Source organism: Sylvia atricapilla, chromosome 1, assembly GCF_009819655.1.
Source record: "Sylvia atricapilla isolate bSylAtr1 chromosome 1, bSylAtr1.pri, whole genome shotgun sequence".
NCBI lineage: Eukaryota > Metazoa > Chordata > Aves > Passeriformes > Sylviidae > Sylvia > Sylvia atricapilla.
This window is the reverse complement of record NC_089140.1, coordinates 148,643,218-148,667,491: the sequence shown is the minus strand read 5'-3', so window position 1 is coordinate 148,667,491 and position 24,274 is coordinate 148,643,218. Positions and strand designations below refer to the sequence as shown.

The following is a 24,274-nucleotide window of genomic DNA, read 5'->3' as shown; positions in this document are numbered from 1 at the left end:
AGAAAGCAAATCACTTTGTTTCCTTTCCAAGTCTCCATTTTAATTTGTGTATATGTATGACATAAACAATAAGCTGATTTTTCCAATATTGAAGTAATGATAGTGCTTCAACCAGGGTTTCCCAGCCTGCCTGGCAAATGTGTTCCTATAGGACAGTAACTTTCTTTAGACAGAGAGTCACAGATTTGCCACTGAAATGGTATTATCTAAGAAACGTAACAAAAAATGAAATAGATGAAAAGTGTGTTACTGGGAATTACAGGGAGGAAAATACCAATTTGCCTTAGGGTACAGAGGATATGAAATATTTACCCCCCTTCGTTGCTGGGCAATCATAGAATTGATTTAATTCCAAAAGGCACCTTGTGCTTAGAGCTGTCAATCCATTTCTGATATTCAGATTATTATCTAGATGAACAATTAATGGTTTGATTAAACAGTGCTGTTCTCAAAATGCGGTGCTGATGGCTTTTTACCTGCTTTAGCCAGTTTCCAGAAAGGAAAAGCATGGAAAACCACCATGGGCAGAGGTAAATGTTGTTTCTCCTCCTCCTCTGTCTCCTGTAGTCCAGGACAGTCTCTTGTATCTGCATTTTGGAATTTCTTTCCATCCCATCCTGAGCTCCAGGGGCTGTCAAAGTGGCACAAAGAGAAGGCTGAACCAGTGCCTACAAGGAGCAGGTTTTGGCCTCAGAGCTGAGAAGGGCAAGAGATGAAGAACCCAAACCTTCTAAGTCAGAATTGTTTGCACTGCACTTTTGTTCTTCCCCACTGCATTGTTCCTTGTGATGATGTTTTTGATTGCAAGGCAAATTATCCCCAGTTATTGTCATTCATATTTGGCAGATAAGGTGTTGACTTGATCTGGTGGTTTCCTGGGTTCTGGGGATCTCTGTGAGAGAACAGTCCTACTGAAAAAATGTGCGTAGGAACCCAGCTGAAGGATATTGCGGCTAAAAAAAAGAGAAGAAAACTACTTTTTATGACTTTGTACTCAATTATGCATCATTAAAGTCTTGTATATTTAGGAGGGAATGCTGCTGTATAGCAAATTTCCTACCACCTGGAAGTAACTTGATTTACAATTAAGAAAAGTGCTCTTTTAGTAATATCCAAACTCCTAATGTACTATTTTAGTGATGTGTCCTACAATGTGTCATGTGCTGATTAAAGTCGAGCTTTGTCCTTTTTGGGAATGATTCTAATGTAGTCTAGTCAAAGAATTTAATTTAATTACATGTGTAATACAACTTTCTGCCTTTTACTTAATTGGTCTCGCCTACGTTGTTTCTGCCTATTAGATGACAATTTAGCAATTTCCAATTTGTATATCCCTGAGGGAGGCTCAATGGGAATAAACGGGAGTAAAAAATCTCTGCAGCTTTATTCCTCGATTTACTTGCTTGATGGCATCTCTTTTGTAGTGTTATGGAAGAAGAGAAATGGAGAATAGTAAGTAATGAAAGGAAATCTTTTGTGTGAGAGGCTTATATTGAGAACAAAGCAGATTGTGTAATCTTTGCTTTGTGTGTTTACAGCATTATTTGCTTAGCATAGATACATACACCAAATTTTAATAATAATGTACTTTCAGTTTTAGTATTAACTCTCTAATCCATTTATAACTGTTTAATTGAGTAACTCAGAGCAAATTAGTGCGTCAGAGCCATGGCCGCTTCTCAGCTGTGGATGGGGAGGTTTTTAAAACTGCTACACTGTTTTGGGGTACAATTTTTCTGGTAATAGCAGTCTGTCCTTTTTGGATAATCTGGGTCTGGAATCCCTGTTAAATTGCTCTTTGTAGATGGAAAAGAACAGAAAAATATTTTTTCTTTGAACTATCAAATCGGCCCGAAGCTCTGTGTGTGTTAATGTCTGTGCCCTCTGTGGTTTTTGGGGGGTTCTGTCTTCTTTGCAGGAACTGGGAGCCTGATAGCACAGCATGATTTTAACAAAAACCATGTTGGTGATATATATAAAAATGAATTTCAACTCCTTCATAATCTGGCAGTTAAACTATTATAATTTCGCCATTCTTTAAAGGTAGAGAAAAAAAAATCTGATTCTTAAAGAGGAATTCAGTTTAAAATAGATGCCTAAATCTAGATATGCCTCTGGTTTTTATAGTCAGAAAAATCTAGTCAATGAGTGACAAGTAGATGTAATTTTCATAAAAGAGATGGCAAAGCAGTGTTTTCTGTTTCAAATATCTTTGAATTTTACCTTGCAGTTTCCCTTTTTTTCTAAAGGAAATTTGTCTGGCAGATGTTTAGATACCATCATCTTCTGAACTTCTATGATATACAAAGGATTATTATAAATAAACAAGGAATAACAGAATCTTGATTAAAATTGTATCTTAGTTCATAAAATTTAGATTTAGGTGAATGAAAAGACTTTTTAAATTTCTATGCTAAACATAAACCCTGAAAAAACACACCCTCAATATTTAAATATTTTAGAACATTGCCAAAGCTTCTAAATAATACCACGTTAATGTTTTACTTGAAATAATCCCTTCTCAGTTTATGAAGCATTATAAAGGTTAGTCTAAAATCTCTGTATTTTAAAAGCTAAACATTTCCAAAGCATTATTTCAAGTAGATACAAATGAGATACTTAAATGAAAAGTTATATCATTCATTAATCATGTTATAGTATTCCTCATTTTAAGAATACTTTCTCTTAAAAATCATGAAAATTCTGAAGAAGTTCAGTAGCAGACTTCAAATGGTGCCTTCAATGTGAACTTGTAATGGAAAGGTCATATCCTGGGGGTTTTGTTTTTAATTGTTCCACAGCTGGGGGCTTTGTGCTTGCCATGATAAGAAGGAGTGCTTGGACAAGTCAATTTTTAAAACCAAGGTGTCTGAGTCAGACACCATTAGCTGGCTGCTCATAGCTTGTAGTGTTTATAGTTCCTCTTCCTTCACTTCTCCAAATGCAGTGAAAAAATCCATTTTTTTGGTAAGAGATTTGTGTATATGAAGTTGATAAGAAAAGTTGCTTTATAAGTGGCACCAAAAAATCCTGGGTTTACCTCAGAGATCCTTTACACAGCTGCATATTCTGTGAAAGCTTCCCAAGCACGACTTTGCTGACTGGTGAAGTTTCCCTGTCTAAAATTTAGACTACAACTTTCAAACCTATTTCTGAGCCACAGGAAACAGGAGTAAAAATCCCCTTGATCTCATTTGACTTTAGTGGGCTTGTTTATTTTCTTTAGCTCTTTGAAGATGGGCTGGTCACTGCCTGGGCATCAGGCCGTGCGTGAGCAGGATCCATTGTCCATGTATGATATGTGGTCTATACCATCCTAATTGGCCAAGGGACGTTAATGTGGCAGGAAACTGCTCCTAAATGAGTATCATTCCATCACAATAATTAAATAAATACTGAATTTCTAGCTGTAGTGTTCCAATCTGAGTCTGGTGGACATTTGGCTTTGCTGCCCTTTCCCAGGGGAGCTCAAGCTCAAGGCTCAGTGAATAGGAGAGCAGGGCATTTATTTGGGATGGTGGTTTCCACATGGGGACTTTTGGCTAAAATAACAAGGTTTTTTTGAGCTGTGCTCATTTTCTGATAAACTGCTAAAGCACATCAGATGACTAAAACAGCTCAGCAAAATATGGGGCAAAGTGTGTGAAGGTAAATCAATATAAGCATGATGAGATGAAAGTGAAGGCAGTCCCAGCTCTGCATTTGGCTGGAGCTGGACCCAGGGCTGCCAAAGGCTGAGTATAATGAGCAACAGAACCAGTAGAAGCAGCACCTTGGTTTGTTACCCATTATTGTCTTCAGTTTAAAACCATTATCCCTTGTTCTGTCACTACAAGTCCTGAGGAAAAATCTGTCCCCAGCTTTCTTAAAACCCTCTTTTTAGAACTGAAAGGTTGCTTTGAGGTCTTTTGAGTGCATTTCCCTCTCCAGGGTGAACAATCCCTGCTGGTTTGTTTTCTGAAAATAGCTTCTTTCTGAACATGCTTCTAAACACACATACAGGTGTCATTGCTGATGAGAGCATTAAATAAACTTCTACTATGCCCAGTGATTTTTTTGCGGAAAAAAAATAATGTTTAGGTGAAATTGTGTGTGGGTGAGTGAGATGTGTATTGTCTCTGTTATTAGTGCTGAGCAGTTGACTGCTATGGAACCTGTGACATGCTCACTGTGAGCTAAGATTTCTGGAGCATGATTAAAGCTTTAGGGGTCCCACTCATGTCTGTGAACATTATTCCTGTCACTGGTTAAAGAATAAATTCTGTAGGCTCAGCCTCATGGACCACATTGCTTTGTTGGGAGATGTTCACTGCTGTTCTGGTGCTTTGGTTTTTTAAACTAAGGGTGTCCTGACTGTTCCCCCAGCTTTGCTCTTTGGTAGAGATGCTAGATTTCCTTTCCTAAATATGGCATCACTCACAAAACTTACATCTGGGACTTGAGAATCTGTAATAAAATGTGTGCAACTCTAGAGGTGAAAAGAATCGATGTCTGTGGCAAAATAAACATTCTAAGAGTCAATGGACTATGTTAGCTTGACATAAAAGACTCCAAGAATGAGTGAACTCACCAAAGAGTGAGTGCTCAGAACAGAAAATGTAAAGGTTGCAGGTCTGATAAAATGATGCAGGTTTTACTGGGAAAACAGTGACTTGGAAAAGAATTTGTTTATTACACTAAATCATCTTGAGGTGAACTTTTGCTGCAGTGCTCTGGGAAAAGGGAAAAATGTTACCTTTGTGTATAAAAAGAGAAGACAAGCAAGTAGATGGTAAATTAATAATTCATTATGAATGTAAAGTCTAATTGTATCTTGAAGTGACAGTCCATGGCAAAATGTGTATTCTTGCACCCTGAGCATTCATGCATCTTGTGATTCTATCTAAAAAATGTTTAAATCACTTCCTTTGTGAAAAACTTACATTTTTCCTTGTGCTGTTGTAAAGCTTGGTATGTCTGCATTTTCCCTTGGGTAGTCACTGAGATGGACTCTTCTTATGTAAATAATTTCCCAGATGTACAGGCTGTCCTGGGGGGTTTTGCCCCCTGGTTTGGTTTTTGAGTAGGATCTCAGCATCTTCTCTGAAGTAACCTTACAGCTGTGTGCCACGTCACAGTCACATTCCTTTAAAAGAGGAGCAGTGAGAATTTGGGAATTTTTCTTTTTTCTCCTAAGTGAAAGGGAATTGATGCTCCAGATTTATCATGTGGAGGAGGCTTTGAGATCCCTCTGAGTGGGTTGGGGTGCTACACACACCCAACTCCACTCCTTTGGATCATCCTGCAGGGCTCTGGGACCTGTGAAAGCCATCAGTGCTGGGGCAGGACAGAGCCCAGGCTGGGAGATATCCTGGGGTGATTCCTGACCAACATTCCTGGTTTCCTTGGGACATTTGGTGGGTTTGTCCCTCAATGCTCAGTGTGAGCAGATTCAGAATGAAAATCAAGTTTTTACCAGGTGAGCACCTGGTTCCTTCTCTCCCGGGAAAAGATGCTTTGAACAGAAGTGCTGACCTCATTCCACTCTTATTTTTACTGTTTATATTTTGGAGTTGGCAATCTTCTCAATCTTTTCCTGAGGAGATTCAAACAGCTGGAGCAATAACTAAGCATGACTGTAGAATTGAGGGGTTTTCTGGTCTTGTTCGTTATATCTGGCAAAAAATTCCATGTTTTTAATTCACATATGTTTTCTTCTGATCTTCCTGCCATATGAAGGCAATAGTGAATTACACAAAGGAGCAGTTGAATATGAACCTATATATTTTGGCAATTATTTCTCTGATTATTAGTATTCCACTGAGAGAGAGGTAGGAGGTACAGTATGGCATTATTTTGGATAAACAGGATTTTGAAATCCTTGTGTAGTTCAGCTGTGATAAAGGGAGGATATTTAACTCAATCTTTAAGTATTACTGTACTCAGGCTGTTCCAGATTTCCTAATGAAAGGCTATTGATTAATGGTCTTTCATGCCCCCTATGGAAATTGGTGTATTCATAAAGTAGGCTATAACCATAATTATTATTATTTTAAATTTCCTCTTTCTTTAGGTAGCTAACAGCTTTGCTGCATGGTGATTGCATGGGAGTCCAAATTATTTCAATGGGCAAGTGAAAAAAGAAGCAAGTTGAAGTTAATTGTTCTGCCTTTTCATTTGCAGTTTATGGTTTTCAGATGTGGAATTAGGAATTAAGAAACTATATGCCCTGCACGCACAGTATAATCACATTTAAGCAGAAGATTTATGTAGCCAACTATCTTTTAGCACTCTTCCATTTTCAGATATTACATTATATCCAGTGGAACATTTCTTTCCTGATTTAACTTTTTATTGTCTGAAATGTTGTCGCTCAGATAAATCTAAGTTGTTGAATATTGTGGATTTCAGCACTTTAGTTTGACTTTTTATCTCCTCTTGGATTATTTTAAATAAATAATTAAGTTCTAAATGCAAATTTTTAAATTTAATTGACCTTTCTCAAGATTAATGGAAAAAAATTATCTTCTGCTCTGCACATTTCAGATATTAAAGCCATCGTTTTTCTTTCTGCAGTCAGTTTTAGGCCAGGAGGAGAGATCATTACTTGTGGGTCACTTGAGCTACTGAATTTTACAGTTGTATTTTATAATAGTGAGTAAAATACAGATTGTACTTCTAAATTGGTGAAGTAATTACAAATAAATACAAGGTGTATGTTAATTTGCATTACTTTACCTTATTATTTCCAGCCAATGATACATACGTATTCACTTCACAAGAGATTTGATTCTTGGAGTCCCTCTTTGCCTATAAATTATTATATCCTGGGGCATCCCTTCCAGTTTGGTATTAACTGCAGGACTTGTATTTAGAGTGGAATTATGTGTAGCTGAAACATGGTGTATATATATTGCAAGTGAGATTGAGCAATGAAAGTATCAGGCAGAGTTTTAAAAAGAAACTTGCCATATGAAATTCTTTTGCTTCTTGAATGTGAGAACAAGAAGACCATCCTCACTTCAAGTTTTCCTGAAATTTAAAATCATTGAGTGTAGAGGGACCCTTGATGCACATAATCATTCTGCATAAGTGGCAATAACATGGTCTGGCACAATGTCCCTTTTGTCTACTTTATATAAGAAAGGAGGATGAACAGGAAGCATAATATTGAATAAAGTCTCCTACTGCCTCCTGTCAGCTTCATTTTGGAAGCAGCTTGCAAACTCATCTGTGGATTATGGTATTTAAATAGGTAGTTAGCCATGAGGAAGAGTTTTTGGGTTCCTGTTATACTGTTTGTTCCTAAGGATAATTAAATAAGGACTATCTCTATATTTTATTCTTCCAAGCTAAGCAGCAGTGTTTTATTTACTTAATGAAAGATGAAATCTACTTACGTTGACCAGATTGCTGCTTTTCTTTTAATACCATGCCTGCTCTTAACCTCGTTTCATTTGGAGAGTATCACATAATTAATTTCCCTTTATGGATTTATACTCTTAGAAGAGAACATGGAAAGATCTGAGGTGCGTCACTGGTGGATGGGATCTGCCTGGGACCTGCCCACTGTCCTCCCAGGAACAAAGGCAGGAGTTTGCACCCCCAGTGATGCTCCCCTACTCAATTTTCTCTGCCAGTTGCTATTTCTGTGAAGCTGTCAGTGCTGCTGGATTTTAACTGGCACTGTTTTGGGAATGGGGGAATTGGAAGGCTGGGGAGCAGTCATGATGTCATTTGCAGGAAGTTCTTTTCCTCCCTGCAAATCCTTTCTGCTGAGAATTTTGTTGTCTGGTGAGGGGAGGATTTCCAGTAAAGTTACAACTCTTTTTATGAGAAGAGGTGAAATGAGCTGTCCAGTGCCTTTAGTAGCTCTGCCCTGTGACTTTAATAGGACTTTAGGTGACTGTCACTGAGATGTTGGCTGTGCCATCAGAAGGTTTGTCACTTCTTTCCCTGTAAGCCATCCTGACAGATGACGTGAGATGATACCGTGCAGACACATCATCAGCATTGCCAATGAGCTGACCTTCTCCTCTTCATCCATTTCATTTGTATTTGAATAATTTGCATCCCTGTACCGATGCTCAGTTGTCTGAGGAGCTGTCACAACGGCTTGGGCTGGTTTAGTGACAAAACCCAGTAGTTTCAAAGCACAGTTGTTTCATTATTCATGAAAACTGTTGTTGCTTTATTCCTGCTTTATTCCTCCTCCTGCTCAGACAAGTTTGGTCAGAAAGAAACAAAACCTGGTTTGCATTTGCAGGATTGGATATTTAATTTTTTTTTTTTTTTGCATAATGCAGTGTTTTTATAAAAATATCTCATTATTTATTGAAAACTCGTCTAGTAGGATGTTTGGATAGCTCCCCATGGGGCGAAGAAGTTAAAATGGAATTCTAGTCCCTTTTCCTGGAATGAGTTTATTTCTAAACTTCTGAGTGTTAAGATCTTCTCTATTTTCCCTGATATATAATTACTGTGAAGGGCAAGGAACAGGTGCCCTTGAACAATGTGAGCTGTCATTATCCTGACTGTTTGCAGTAAATTGAATGCCTGTTTCAGACTGAATTGTCTATTTTTACCTTTTTCTATATAGATTCCATAGATTCTTGTATATCACAGCAAGCAAGGACAAATCTGGGGAGAAGTGCAGAGAAGTCTTGAAAGGAAACAGGTCGCAAAGTAACTGCAGAAGACAGCAGAGAATGACTTCTATGGCTAAAATACATTTCAGTCTCATTATTCTGATGCTCAGCCCAGTGACAAAGTTGCTGATGATCAAAAGGTTGCCTTTCACTGCCCTGTCCTTCTTCAGGGTGAGGTCGATGTGATCTCTAGAGATCACTTAGAAGTTGAAAAAGATCCTTTTTTCAGCTGGTGATTGTAATTCATTGTCCAGCATATCCATTTTCTCCTTCCATCAACTGGCTCAGGGAATTGTCCACTCATTAACACCTCCCTGGTGAAATGCATCTCCTGGGATGTGAGAAATCTTCATATTTAAAAAAAAAAAGTGAAGAAGCTGGGTTTGAGCAGGGGTACATTTTTCAAGATGAATGACTGATTTAGGTTATGGTATTTATTTTTTGTTTTGTTTCTTGTGCAAAGCCTTTCCATGTACTACATGTTCCATCGGCTGAGGAAAAAATACCGTAGCAACATTACAGATAAAAAATGCAGAGACAAAACTCGAAATGAATATTTTTAGCACAAGAGGAAGCAGAATACAGATGATAAAAGGCAGATACATTTAAGAAAAAGAGGAAGGATTTAATTCTGTTGTGCTTTACTTTGAGAGGAACTATAGTCTCAAAACATTTTATTTTATCTCTGTTTATTGCTTTCATAGATCCTACCTAGAGCTGCATTCATAGTACTGTTTTGTGGGGTATTTTTCTGTCTGTAGTTCTCTTTTACTCAGACTCCACTTTCTAGCTGGCAAGTGTGTTGTTGGGGGTGTTTTTGTAGCTTCTCATGTGACATGAGGTGCCACTGTGCTAAATACAGTATAAATATTATAAATAAAAACGTGGTTAGAAGATTTGAAAACTTGGTGGAGTCTCTGAGCACTGAGAGCCCTGTTTACTAAAGTTTTCTACAACTTAGAGCTTAATAAAAATTACTTCAAGCAGAGATGCACAATGAACAGTTAAGAGCAATCTAGGCTGTATTCCTAAAGCTGATGTGGATTTATTGGAGCCTGTTGGGGTATAACGTGCTTACATGCATATTTAATTTCCAGAGAAAAATTACCATATTGCCAGCAACGATCCTTCAACAGAGGAATGCAATCTGAATGCTGCAGTTTCATATTAAATATTGTTAGGCAGGAATATTTTTCTCAACTATCAATCACTTAGAAAAGTGCAACAATGATTAGATGGGAGCTATTTTCCTGGTCCCTTTGGAGATGGATTCTAAATACCTCTGACTGTCCAGAAGCAAAGATAATTTGTTAAAATATGGCTGTAGGAAACTAACTATATTTCTGTGAGAATATAAGCATTGCTGTGATATCATAGAAATGAAGTACTGGGTTTGCACCTGCTCATGCACTACAGAGGGGTGGAGTGATCTCAGAAACAAAGACTATGAAATTCAAAATATTCCAGTTGTGTTTTCCATGTACATTGTCTGTGCAAAATCCAGGAAATCCATCCTGCCTTTGCAGAATCAAATCATACTTCAGTGCCAGTAAGAATTGATATTGTTAGTCGTAGTTTCAGGCCTGGTAATTTTTCTTCAGAATCCACTCTTCAGATTGTATCTGGGTGTTTTTCATTATGGTCTTTATTTCTGGCTTGGTTCTGGCAGTTACTGTGATCCACTTTTATAACTCATGTTTAGCTTTTGAATATGCCCAGCACTTGATGGACTCTGCATGCAAATGAAGAACTTCTAATGATCTCTTGCTGCATTAAAAATAGCCCAAACAACCCCTCCCCAGCCCCCTTAGAGAGGAACAGATTAATTCCTCCGCCTTTGGGTTGTGAGGATCAGCAAAGATGCAGGCTGCAGGAGTGGGAGCTTATGGAAACCTTTGCCTGAGTCCTGTATTTGAACTCTTTTGTCATAAAATCATAGAATGCTTTGGGTTGGAAGGGACCTTAAAGGCCATTTAGTTCCATCCCCTGCCATGGGCATAGATGCCTTCCACTAGAATGGTGAAGGGGGAACTTCAGAACCTTCTCCTCAGATGTCAGTTTTTGCTCAGTGGTGATAAGGCTTATTTGAATTCATCTTCCCACTGCAAACTTCACAAGCTCTAGATTATTCCTTGTAATTGCCATTTTTTCCACCCAGTTTCTTTTGGGGTTAAGATTCTCCTGAATTAATGTGAATTATAGAAAATATTTACTGGTCTGGAGGGATTTCAAAGCTCTTTCTTGTTGACATTTGTTACTGGTGATTTCCTTTTGGCAACATTCATAGAATACGTTTCCCTCTTTATATAGAGAAATACATAAAAGGATAATAATAATCCTGTGTTTTTGTGAAATGTCCTTCCCAGACTGTTTCTCAGTTTCTAGTTGCATTTCATCCTGGATGGTTTTCAAAGCTGTTGTTGGTCTCCTTAAGTGCAAAGTCATCTCAAGAGCAATATATTTTAATTCTTCCCTAATTATTTTTCTATTTCAGACAATTCAGGAAATTAAAGCTGTTTTGGCAGCATAGTGTATTAGATCTTCCATAACCACATTTCATGTGATGTGAGCTGGTTTAAATTCCCTTTTATATTAGATTAGTGATTCTAATTTAACATATCAGTATTTAGTATGCATTATAGTGTACTGTATTTAATTTGATTACCTTTTATGCCTTACCGTACATTTAATAAAGCAATTATTTAACCATTTGCTACCAATGAATTTTACTGTGATATTGAAATTAATATGGTCTGTAATTCATGAAGATGGACAAAGCAGGAGAGAAGTGTGTCTTCTTAAAAAACCATTAAAGGGCCACATTAAGGCCCTACTTCTGTGTTTTTTTGTTTTTCCTTCCTGAGTTTTGCAAGGGAAAGTGAGCGAGTTGCCTTGTGAAACCAGTGGACTCTCCAAGTGTGTTACAGTTCACTTCAGAAGAACACTTTCATATATAATATTCTGCTTCCCTTTTGTATGGGTTGGTATTAATAAACAACTTTAAATAGTATATTCCTGAGCTTTTGGCCCAATCCTGTTGCTTTTTTCAGCAAGTCTTGAGCACACCAGGAGCTTCCACTTACCAAGAGTGGAGGCAGGTGGACCTCTACAGAACCACAGTGAGGTCATCTGCTTGCCTCTGCGAAATAAACGTCTTGTGCACCACTCACTGAGTCATTAAGATATTGATTGATGATTTGTAAAACATTGTTACCATCAACAGGCTTAGACTTCTGTTTTCAGTAGCATAAACCGTATGGTTTATATATCATTAAGTACAAACTGGGTGCCGCTGAAACCAACATTTGATATTTTAGTGCCTGTGTTCACAGTGGTCTGCAGTTTCTGCAGAAACAATATTGGCAGGAATGATGTTGGCTTATTTTTCTTCCTTTTCCTTTGCTACAGCATGGCTATCCAAGTGGACAAGTTCAATTTTGAGAGCTTCCCAGAATCCCCCACTGATGGGGCACAGTTGGCGAATGCAAAGCAGCTGGAAGAAGAAAGGCAACAAGCAAGAGGTCTGGAGATTAACAGCAAGCTGGATATTTGCTGGAAAATTATATCCTTTCATAAATACTTGCTTTAAAAGTATATAAATAGATGCCCTCTGATACATTTTATTTTATAATTCAACTCACTTCACGGCAGTGTTACTGAAAAGAGAAGTAATTAGAACTATGAAGCTTATCATAATTATAGACTGTTTAAGGTTAATTGTGCTGTATATTATTTAGGCGATGCTTGGGTCATCCTGTAATGGCTTTTTCTGAGTCACTGGGCATGTCATAAATCCTGTGTGTTTTTTCCCAGCTTTTAGGGAACTGAGGAAGTATAGTTAGGATCGATGAGTAGTAGATTTGTGGGGTCAAATTTTTCTCTTCTCCTCCACACCAAGTTACTGAATCATGAAGAAATTAATGAAGCTGGATTTAGAGAGTTTGCATATATTTAATTAAATTTGGGTAAATCAGAACGTATTAGAATAATTTATGTCCAAGTCCTCTTTATAGATTTAGTAATGTGTCTAATCTTGGGTAGCTTTTTAAGGCTTAAACAGGACTTGTGTGATGACTTAGTCATTCTAAACATAAAATCCCCACAATAATTCTAAATGCAGTAAAATATTGCCTTATGATTATTAATAAGAAATTGCATTCAGTTTAGAGTTAAAATAAACCAATGGTGTTGCTATAAATTTCATGATTTCTATAAAAAAAATCTTGTGCTTGGCTTGTCAAAAATACTCTTTCTCATGATTTTCTTCAGGAAACATTCTGTACAGCAAACAGTCCCCCAAGCCATGTGATGGTACTCAGCACTTCCCAGGAGATTTATATTTTTCACTCAGATCATCCTCAGATTCACATGATAGGAGGTGGCAGAAGATGAGAGAAGAATGGCAATTAAATCATGCTTTATCTGTTTGTACTTTTAATTGTACTTTTATCCAGTGATCTGAAATAATGTTTCATTACTAATTATTGTGAGGAAGAACAGCTTTACTGTGAGGGTGGCTGAGCACTGGCACAGGTTTTCCAGAGAGGCTGTGGAGTCTCCTTCCCTGGATATACTCAAGAGCTGTCCTGGACACAGTCCTGTGCTCTGGGGACCCTGCTTCAAAACAGGGTGGACAAGATGACCTCCAGTGGTCCCTTCCAAGCTTAACCATCCTGGAATGATTAAATCAGATCAGGATTTGTCAAAGGCAAGGCTTGAGTCATAAATGAGATTCCTAATGCCTGGTTCAGTCCAGATTCCCCAAGCAACATTTCAGAGAGAGCTCCTTTTATGCAAAAATGTCAATATTTAACCAGAACTCACTTAGAAAATATCTGTGTTTTGCAAAGATATAAATATTCTGTGATAGCACAGATGAATTCTTACACTGGAATTGAGTGCATAGTTGTAATCATTTTGTCAAGGTGTAAAAATTCATCCTCACTCATTCCAGTTGCTGGGCAACACTGTTTACATCCATTCTGTGTTCTGGATTTAAACCCAGTTTTGATCCCAGAATCGTTGTGGCTGACATGAAAGTCAGTACCTTAGAAACCAGTAGGACACTGTGTGGGTTCTCTGTGTTAAATTCAGTGCAACCATTAGTTTCTGTGTTTTTAATAATTGTTATGATTGTTCTCTGTTCCAGGAATTAAAACTCATCTAATTAATGAAAGGCAACAAGTTTCACATGTGCTTAAAAATCCTTGAAGAAACGTGTACATTCTTTTCCAGGTTAACTAGAGTTAGTCTTTCACATAACATTGTAGAATCATTAATGTCGGAAAAGACCTCAAAACACCTCCAAAAGCATCAAGTCCAAACTTTGACCAAATACTACCCTAAACCCCAGCACTGAGTGCCACACTGAGTCCTTTCTTGAACACCTCCAGGATGACGACTCCACCACCTCCTTGGGCGGTCCCTTCTAATGCTTGAAAACCATTTCCATAAAGAAAGTCTTCCTGATGTCCCCCCTGAACCTCTCTGGCTCCATCTTTTCATTTTTTGCAGCAATATTTAGATGTGAACCAGTCAATAAAAAAATATAAATTCTACTCTCCATTCTGCTAAGTTTAAGAAACTTGGTTTCTGAAATCTTTTTCTCCCATCAGAGTAGTTGGACACAGGTCAGGAGAGTTTATACTGATGGACAGACAGGCAGAGAAATGGATGGATAGTTCAGCTGCATTAGCCTTGCTTTCCTTCAGGAGTCAGCCCCAGTGCAGCCAAGAGAGGAAAAGTATTTCTAAAATTACAAAGGGGTAAAATTACTGATGTTTCCTACTAGAGGAGGCATTTTTGCAAGTCTCTGGAGTGGTAATGCCAGGTGGTCCATTTGTTATCCATCATCTCTGAACTACTTAGAACTCCCCAGATAACTTTTCTGTGCTGACTGTGGGCATGACATGGGAAAGTGATGGGCTGAGGTGAGTTAATGCCACAGAATCTGCCCTGAGGTGTGATCCAAGGCCCATGTCAGATTTTCACACTAGGACTTGCAAAAGCATGTGGAGGAGAAATTACAGTGTGCACAAGGATTTATGAGGAAAGGAGGGATGAGACAATTGAAAGCTTCTTGACCAGGGACAGAGTTGTCCAGCAGAGTGAGATGCTGTGTGTTTCTTACAGACCACCCAAACAAGAAGCAAAGCTGGATGAACTTTTCCTTAAGGGCTGGAAGAAGTCTTGTCTAGTCCAGTTATTTCTGAAATACTTTGAGGACAATTTTTGTGTACAGATATTGGATGGTTTGAACTTGGTATGTGCTGTGTGGGATCTGTTCCCTGAATAAATGATCCAGTGGAGGATTTGAAGTTTGGTGTCAGCCTTGGCTGCAATTGTCCTGAGATGATGGAGCTCAATATCCTGAGGGAAGTGAGGAGGGCACGTGGCAGGATAATCACTCTGGGCTTGAGAGAGACTTTGAGGAAGGCAGGATTGGAAAGGATGCTGACCCTGGTCCTGGTGGAGTTGCTGGGCCTCCAGGAGCAGCCTCCTCAAAGCCTGGGAGTTACAGCAGTCAGCAAAGTTCACCCGACCCTTCGAGCAACATGTGTCATGAGGAGACTTCTGAATTCCAGTTAGGTACTAGGAAAATTCCTTTTCACAATGAGGGTGCTCAGATACTGGAACAGGTTGTCCAGAAGTGCTGTAAAATTGCTGCCTTTGAAGATGTTAAAAAATTCTGGACAATGTCTTGAGCAGCCTGGTGCAATTTCAGTACTTTCCATGCTTTGAGCACAGGGCTGGACAGTGACTCTGGAATTGACTTCCAGTATAAATTATTCTGTGATTTGTACATCTGGGCAGAGGGCTGGGTTAGAGAATGACTTCTGAAAACTAAACTTTTTCCTTCTTCAATCTTCTGCAATCCCCAGGTTTGATTGCAGCCAGAGAAATTTCCTAATGTACTGTAAAGAAATTGCGATTTCAGTGAAATGAGACTATAACATTTTGGGGTCATTTTCTTGAAGATATTCTGAAGCTGGCCCTAATGGCCTTAAAAAAGTGAGACAGACTTCCAGTGCCGCCTTAAATATTGTGTTCCATTTTTTACTTTTCTACTAGTTAGAAATTTTTTTCTTACTTCAGCCTTAATATCTTTGATGTATAGGAAGTCTGTCCTATTTGCAATGTTTCCTTACATTTTTTGAATTGCATTTTCTGGCCCTGCCTGAGTTTTTTGTTTCCCGTATTAAACCTAATTGCCAGAATTTCTTTCAAAGCACATTTTCTTTCAGTCATATTGCTGATTTTGTTCTGCACTACAGCTCTATTTTTCTCAATATCTGGGATTCAAAGCTGGAGGCAATACTGCAGGTGAGATTTTTCACAAAATAAAATTGTACCTTCCAGGTTTCAGAGATGGTGTTTTCTCTGAGAGCTATTCTCTAATTCTGTTCTGGTTTTTTTTGTTTGTTTGTTTGTTTTTTTGTTTGTTTTTTTTTGGTTGTTGTTGTGTTTTTTTTTTTTTGCACGTGGTCCAATATAACTAACTGAATTATTATTCCCGAATTTCATTTATAGATTTGTTGATTTCTTCTGGGGTGGTACTTGGAACGTTTAATCACTTCATCCCAGTGATTTTCATGTTCACTCATTTGTTAGGTTTGTGAACGCTGACATCTTTTCCAAATACATTAAATTATGAATGTTTTTGTATTTCATCACTGAAGCACCAATCAGGATTTTGAAATTATTATCTATCAGACAGAACCTTGAGTCATCTCATTTGCTTGACAGCAAATCACTGATAACTCTTATTGAAATTCACTTTTCTGTGTCTATTCCACTTTTGATGACTTTATCTTGATCATAAATATGAATCAGCAGTTATGAGAACATTACATCTTGTGGAACTTTGGTACATCAGTAAAGGTTTCCTTAAATTTCTATGCTGCTGCTTATTGTTTGCAAAAATAACTAATATTTAAGGCCCTAAATAACTGCTTATAATTAGTTTTAATATTAAAGTACCACAATAATGATCAAGCAGAAAGCTTAAAATATGAATAGGGCAGCTGCTGTAAGTAAAATGTGCAATTCATGCAGATTTATTTTTAATTAGTATGATTCTTATTTATGAACATTTGCTATTTTTTATGATTATGTGCGTTCTCCCACCTGCATTTATTTGCAAAGACATATGTATTGAAAATAGTTTCTTTTAGGATGCAAGATGTGGAATGCTGTAGGGAGAAAAAACATGAGTAACTTCCAGATAGAAACCATTTTTAAAAACCTACTGTCTTTTTAAGCAGTAGGTTTTAGGTAGCAGACTGTGTTCTAATTGTGAGTACCCAGCTACGCATGAGACAATCCAAAGAGTGTAAAAGACCAAAGTTTTCCCTGGGGAAATAATTGGTTCATTTGACTGTCATTTGGGTCTTTGGTAGGAAACTGTTTATATCATATTCAATCTGTTGCTACAGAAATGTGAAATAAGGGTGTCAGCTGTGAAAAATTAGGTTTTTAGGTTTTTGGGGTTGGTTTTTCTTTTTTTTAACCAGCATGTGGTGATTGTGTATTTGTTAGCTCTGAGGCCCCCACTGGGGCTGATTTGATTGTGCAGATGAAAAAATCTCAAACTGTTAAATATGAACTGTAGTGCTGGAAGCTGGAAGTCAACTGTTTGAATCCTGGCTGATGCATGTGCTGTTAAGAACAAAGATTTAGCTTTAGGAAATGAGGCCTGGGTCAGCAATGGGGCTCCTACAGAAGAGCAGGTTTGTGATGGCAGCGAGACCTCAGCAAAATGTGTGGAGATTTGGTTAGGTAGACAGATTCTGCAAGGTCAAACTTAACCTTGGCAGTCTGTACTTGTGTTTATCTGGGCAGTCTTTTTCAATGAATTTTAAATCCTGGATCTTACACTTGTGTCTTTTATCAGCTTTGACTTTGAGCTAAGAATAAAAGGGTATTTTGGCAATCCCTGTTCAACTCCTTTGCTTTCACTGACTTCTAAAGGCTTTGTCGTAGGCAAACTCTGGAGTTAAGCTTTTCTCTCTTGTTCTTTTTATATTTCTTACTGCATATTTTGGTTGTTTTCATCTCCAAGATAATGAGTTTGTTGCAATGTTCAGTTTTGTATTTGTCCTATAATGAACAATTCTGTGTAATTGTCTGATAATATAATCAGGAGAGAAAGATCAGTGTTATGGAATTCCATGATCCTGATTCCTCTGTAGGTCCATGTGAACACATAATTCCTTTATGTTTTAACAAGTCCACTTCTTTGGTGGCATCTCAACCTTACCTTCCCCTCCTTTGCCATCAGACTCCCTTCTGCTGCTTCATTCAATGATCTCATTGGACAAATGAAATTTATTTCCTGAATATAGTCAAATAATCTGTCCCTGGCCTAACCATTTAAATGCTTTTTTAAACATTTTTCTTTTACATAGAATTGTGAAATTGAAATCTCTTATCAGTTCTACATTCCATGGCCATGTATCTAAGATGAACTAATACCATAAATTTGTTTGGCAAATAAACAAATAACACCCTGAACCTCCAGATTAATATAGAAAAACACTCACTGGTCTATTTTTTTGTCTTTAGAATTTATTTTGCCACAAGATGACAATAAGCAGTGTACTAAAAATGCGGTTGGTGCTTGTGATGAAATAAGGAAATTTACTTTTCTGAAATTTTAGGCTGTAAAAGCTTGAACTGCTTTTGGGATATTACATAATTTTCTCTGTTAATCAGCTTGTGGATTTTTCTGGTGGGTTTCTTTTTCTTTGATTGTTGGTTGCTTGTTTGGTTTGATTTGGTTTGGTTTGGTTTGGTTACCCCTCCCTTTTTTGTTTGTTTGGGTTTGTCTGGGTTGTGGTTTTTTTTTTTTTTTTTTAACAATTTTAGCCTTTGCAAAGAGCTATTCAGTTTGCTTTCTAACTATTTTTTTTTTTTTTTTTTTTTTTTTTTTTTTTCTGAAATGTGTGACCAAAAAACACACCAATAGTGTAGCAGAATGGCTCAGGTTGACCACAGTGGGGTCATCTGGTGCCACCTCCCTGCTCCAGCAGGGCCATCCCAGAGCACAGGCACAGGAGTGTGTCCAGACAGTGCTGGAATATCTCCAGTGAAAGAGACTCCCCACCCACTCTGGGCAATGGTGGAACTTCTGGGCATCAGCTCCTGCCTGTTCCTCTTGTCCCATTGCTGGGCACAGCCAGCAGAGCCTGCTCCCTGCTCTGAGCCCTCCCTGCAGACACTGACAGGGATGAGGTCCCCTCTCATTCTCTTTTTAAGGTTGAACACCCCCAAGTCCCTCAGCCTTTCCCTGCAGGAGAGATGCTCCAGTCCTTTCACCATATTGCTTCTGTCCTCCGCTGGCCCTGCTCCAGGAGCTCCAGGTCTCTCCTGTCCCGAGGAGCCCTGGATGGGCACAACACCCCAGGTTTGCCTCACTGCCTCCCGTGGTTTTATGTTCCAGGGAGAATATTCTGCATCTGCAGACATGGATCTGCTCTGGTAGCATTTACCGCTGATAAAAAATGGAGAATCACCTGTTTTATAGTAATTTTATGGTGTTGTTTGAGACGTTAAGTTTTCCATGAAGCTCTAAACAGTGAAAATTTGTAATATTCCAGGCACCACTGTGAGTCTGTTGTAAGTAAATTACAGTACAGTTAGTTTAATGTTACAGTTAATGCCAACCGCTCTGTTTTAAAGCATCTTTTAAATACTGCCTTTTTATTAGTGTTTTCTCTCATTTATAGTCCTTAGATTAAAGATATGATAACAAAATTATTTATCTGCTCTTTCTGTGAAGTAAATTCAAATTATTCTCTACCCTCTAGTGTGTTTTATGGAAATAATTGGGTTGTGCTGGTATTCTGAGTCTTATTTTTCAGCAGCAGCACTCTTCTGAGGTGATATTCTGCTGCCTTTAGTTTTCCATATGGACGCTTTTCTTCAATGGCATTTCCAGCTTTCAGACTCTTTGAGGTTTGTGAATTCTTTATTTGTGCTCTCTTTAGGAGAAAAAAGGGGAAAGTTCTATTTATGACATTTTTCAGGGCATAATGAGAATATTTTAAAAAATAATGGCAAGAATCCTGAACTCAGTATTGATTTTCCTCTTCTATAATCTCTGAGCTCTTGAGTCTCAATCACTGTTAGATTTGCTTTTGTTCTGAGCTTTCAAGACCTTTCTTTAAATCTCCTGGACACCCTGCAAGATTATGTCCTGTGGCAGAAATTAGTTATCTGCAGTGCTTTTTAATTTTCTTTTAACTGACACAGGGGAATATATACTTCAGCAGTCAATTGATGTGTTGATAAAAGCTCAGGTATTCTCTAATTTTTTTGATATATTTATGAGGGCCAGGGTTTCAGTACTTTTGGAGTAGTTGTATGAAATCATGATGATTTCACTAGGAGCTTATTCCTCAGTTGTGGTGGGACACGTGCCTGGGTACAAGATGGTGTTTACATCTGCACGTGCTTCCAAGCCCTGTGAATTCAGTGCCTTTCTGCTGTCAGGGAGTTAGAAAAAAGAAACCCTGTGCTCTTCCTGTTACAAATAAATGTCATCTTGATTGACCCTTCACACAAAATTATCATTAATTTGTTTAAATGGATTATACTGTCTTTGCATGACATTGGATATTGCCTGTGCTTTGATTTTAGCACTTGTGTAACCTGTTTTGAAACCCTTTTAAAAGAGATTCTTCTGTCCACAACAGTTTATTTCAGTGCTTTGCTGTCCTTAGAATAATAACAATTTCCTGATTTTTTTTCTTTTTTTTCAACCTGGGCCTGTTTTTGAGCTCATGCAGGTTCTGTGCCTGTGGTTCTGGTCTGATGTTTGTCCTTGGTAATGACACTGTCACTGTCCAGCATGCCTGTACCCCATGGAAGAAGCACAAAATCAGCAGTTGGGGCTATCCCAGCAGACATTTGTTCTGTTTTCTGTTGCGCTGTTAAATTTTGTTCTGTTTTCTATTGCGCTATCAAATTTTTGCCTCTTCATTTTCAGATTGTTCCTAATTTATCGTTCTGGATTCTCATCCTGCCCCACATGCTTAAAGGTTTTGCATTTGTGTCTCCCAGACTCTTTTCCCTCATGTTTTATTATGGTCCAAGTATATTTTACCTTTGCTTTAACACTCCTCAGTGGAATTAAACTTTTATTTTCAGAAGATATCAACTGCTATACTTTTACTGTTGGTCAATTTATGGGTTAATAAGCCATATGTAGCCTTAACCTTTAATGAATCTGTAGATTGCAGTTTTAATTTGCAATAATAAAAGTTGTGTATATCACATGCCCTTTTCCTCTCTGAAACAAAATTTTCCTTAATTCCAATTTACCCTTCCTTGAAGCGTCAAGGGGAAGCAAGTGTGGAAGGGGTTCTTAATCAGCTGGTCCTGGAGCATCTACAGTTGGCTCCTCTCCAGTGGGGTGAGTGGTGTCAAAATCAATTGATGATCTTTTTTTAGAGAATCTACTGGCTCGTAATTTTCAGCAGCATGAGAATGATGATGTTTTCATTTACTGCCAATCTGTGATAGCGGAGAATTTGATAGGAATTTTATTTTCCTTTAGCTGTTTTACTTAGCTGAAGATAAATGTAGAATTGATACCTGTTTTATTTGAAGTACCACTGTTTGGTGATAGTAAATATGAAACCTGACTGTGCACTTTTTCCTGTAATTTTCAGTCCTAGGAGTCTTGTATGAGAGGTGGCTGCTACTTAAATTTCCCCTTTTTCTTACAGTGTATGTTTTTAAAGTAATTTCTCTAAATTTTTTTCATATGAATGGTAATGTCCTTGTGATATATTTCTTACTATGGTCCAGACAATTGCATTACTAGCTTTTGAGATGCAGAAAACGTTTTTACTCCAGGTTGCAGGTAAGAATTACTTGTCTTAATTTTCCATTTTGAATGATATTTCCACAATGAAAAATCGGATTAATTTAGTTTGGAAGAGCTGTAATAATGTGACTTCTGTCTGAAGTTCTCAACAAGACTTGTTCAGATGGTCTGGAACATGGGATGTTTTATCCCCAACGCTTGTATGTTAGTTGCAAGTTTCAGATAAAGTCCCCAGGTCATCAGCAAGTTGTTGCCAAAGCTTTTGCTTTTAAAGCAAATTTATCTCTGTGCTCCATATTTTAATACTTTGATGACCTGGTGAGGAGCAACTTTAAGGAACAGTGATCCATCACTATTGCCTGTATTAATTATTAAAACTGAAATGACCCCAAACTCCATTATTTGTGTACTCTTTTAAGTGTTTGGTTTCTTTCAAGCCTGTTGATCACCCTCAACTCAAATGTTAAAACCTGTGATCACTTTGTTTATAGATGAGAAGATTAAAAATGGTTTGTAAGTCGGTCCAACTTTAGCCATAATCAGCTACCTCTGAAATCAATCTTTCCTGGCCTCAGTTCTTCACGGGATTCAAAGATTTGGCAGCATTTTTTTTCTATGATTTTTGGGCTTTGGCCATGATTGCCCTGGGCCTCACCAGTAAAAGGAGTGGTTTGTGTCAGGTGTGTGTTGTGAGCTCAGGCTGATCTCAGCTCTGCAGAGTGGCTTCGACCATCAGCAGGTTTGTGCTGGGCTCTGTGGTGGAAAACCTTCCTTTGGCACTTCTGCACAGGACATCACCTTAAGGATCAAAAATGTGGTTTTCTGCTTTCCCTGTACCCTTGGTTTGTTTTAATTCTCTTTATGCCAAATTCTGCTGTTTTCTTAGTAAAAGAGGCTTTTGAATCACAGAATTGTGCCTGGCATTCCTGCCTGAGGAGTGATCTTTGATGCACTGGTTGAAAAACATAAACATAGCACTGATTTACAATAAAACCTCCTGTGGAGTTTGTTATTTCTCAGGCTGCTGATTAATTCAGTTAAAGAATCCCAGTTACTTGAATTTTCAGCCAAAACTCTGTGATATTCTCTGCTTCAGAGCTGCAAAATCTTTTGAAGCACAGTCTGTTGACTGCTAAGTGTTGTACATTTTAATTTTCTACATTGGGCAAAGCAGGGAAAGGGAGATCCTATGGGATATTGAATGCTTGGTTTGCCACCACTTATATATGATATTTCCTAGTGGAAAGTTCAGTTTTGCAGAAGTTTACTTAACTGTTTTTAAAAATTTTTTCTCAGTCCTGAATTACTAATGAATATTATCTATTTTGTATAACTCACAAAGTATGTCCATATGGAAGCTGTAGCTTACTGCAGAGATTATTGAAAAGGGCATTTTGATTAAATGCCTGATTTTACTTGAAAACAAAAGCAAAAAACTGAAACCTGAAGACATTGGAGACATTTTAGCTTCTTTAAGTTAACCATACCTTTGAATATTCAGCAGTTGAATATTTGGTAGTGTTGTAGGCAGGGAACCCTCCCTGCAGCTCCTGCAGACCCTCCAGACTCTGTACTGTGGCAATACAGGATGGTTTTTTCTTTAATAATGTGTGGGATGAAGGAGGAATTAAGAGATTGTTATTATTGTTTGGTAGGTGGGAGTAATAAGGAGCTGTTGAAATGTTTGGACAGCCAGGGGATGTGTGTGCCTTGTTCATGCACTTAGTTTGATACACTTTCTTTTGGACTTAAATTCTCTTTCAGTGCCAGAATAGATTTCCTATTTAATTCCTACAGGCATGGAAACGTGATAAGAGTTTATAATAGTGTAATATTGTAGTGTCAGCTGGATTTTTTTTTCTTTTAATCATTACACTGTTTGTATTTACAACCTGGCTTTGCTTTTTGTTTTTCTGTATGTTAACAATAACTTGTGTTTTAATATGAACTCTTTACTGCTGGCCATTATTGTGACATAGCCTTTGCATAAACTGGCTAAAAATTTGGCTTAGTTTTTGCAATAAAATTGATTCTATGATTATGCAAGGATTTTGCTGTATTGATGGTCACATTGAAGGGTTTACTTTATTATAAGTGCTCACAGTGAAACATGAATGAATATTTAACATGGTTTTGATTAAAAAAATGACTGGCTCTTATTCAAATTTGTAGAAGCTGTTCTCCAACATTCCTTTTAGAATTGGCATATTTAATTCATATAGGAGTTAATATTACATCTCTAGAATTATGAAAGCATATTGAAATAATTTTTCATGTAAATTTGACAATCCTGTCCTTTTTTCATAAAGTACAAGGCAAAGAATAGAATCAAAAGTCATTGACATTGAAATTTTGGTCTGAGGGTAAGAAGTTACCTTTGAAATTTGTCATAGAGAGAGGAAAAAAATGATCTGTAGTGAATAGTTAGTTTTTATTTCATATAATTAAATGACCGGGGTAAGGAAAAGTCTTAAAGACATGAGGAATCACAAAAAAGAAAATACTTCAAAGGCTGGAGTGAGGGTTCTTAATGCATTGTTAAAATTGATTTTAAGATTTAGGACATCTCTGTAAAATGAAGTTGTCTGTTAGGCAGGTGAGTAAATCACACATAATTGAAAAGCATCATCTTGCTCAACACCACCAGGTTCAATCTGCTCTAAAATTTATGACATGTTTTCTTTTTACGGCCGGGCAACAAACCAAATGTAGGCGTACGTGGGGTTTTAAGGTGAATACATTAATACCATCAAGTGGAGGAAACAGAGCCTGCAGAGTTTAATGAGGAGGACCAAACCTCCTCAAAGGTGTGTGC

At 37.7% G+C, this 24,274-nt stretch overlaps 1 protein-coding gene across 2 annotated transcripts in view; it reads left to right on the top strand.

Annotated features, from left to right (window-relative positions):
- The window catches only part of TRAPPC9 (trafficking protein particle complex subunit 9), a 462,611-nt gene that overhangs the window by 208,510 nt on the left and 229,827 nt on the right, over positions 1–24,274 (top strand). For both annotated transcript variants that reach the window (XM_066336558.1, XM_066336551.1), the window contains 2 exons: positions 12,036–12,189; positions 20,952–21,042. In XM_066336558.1, coding sequence (XP_066192655.1) covers positions 12,036–12,189; positions 20,952–21,042 — 245 coding nt within the window. The remainder of the gene's footprint in view (positions 1–12,035; positions 12,190–20,951; positions 21,043–24,274) is intronic.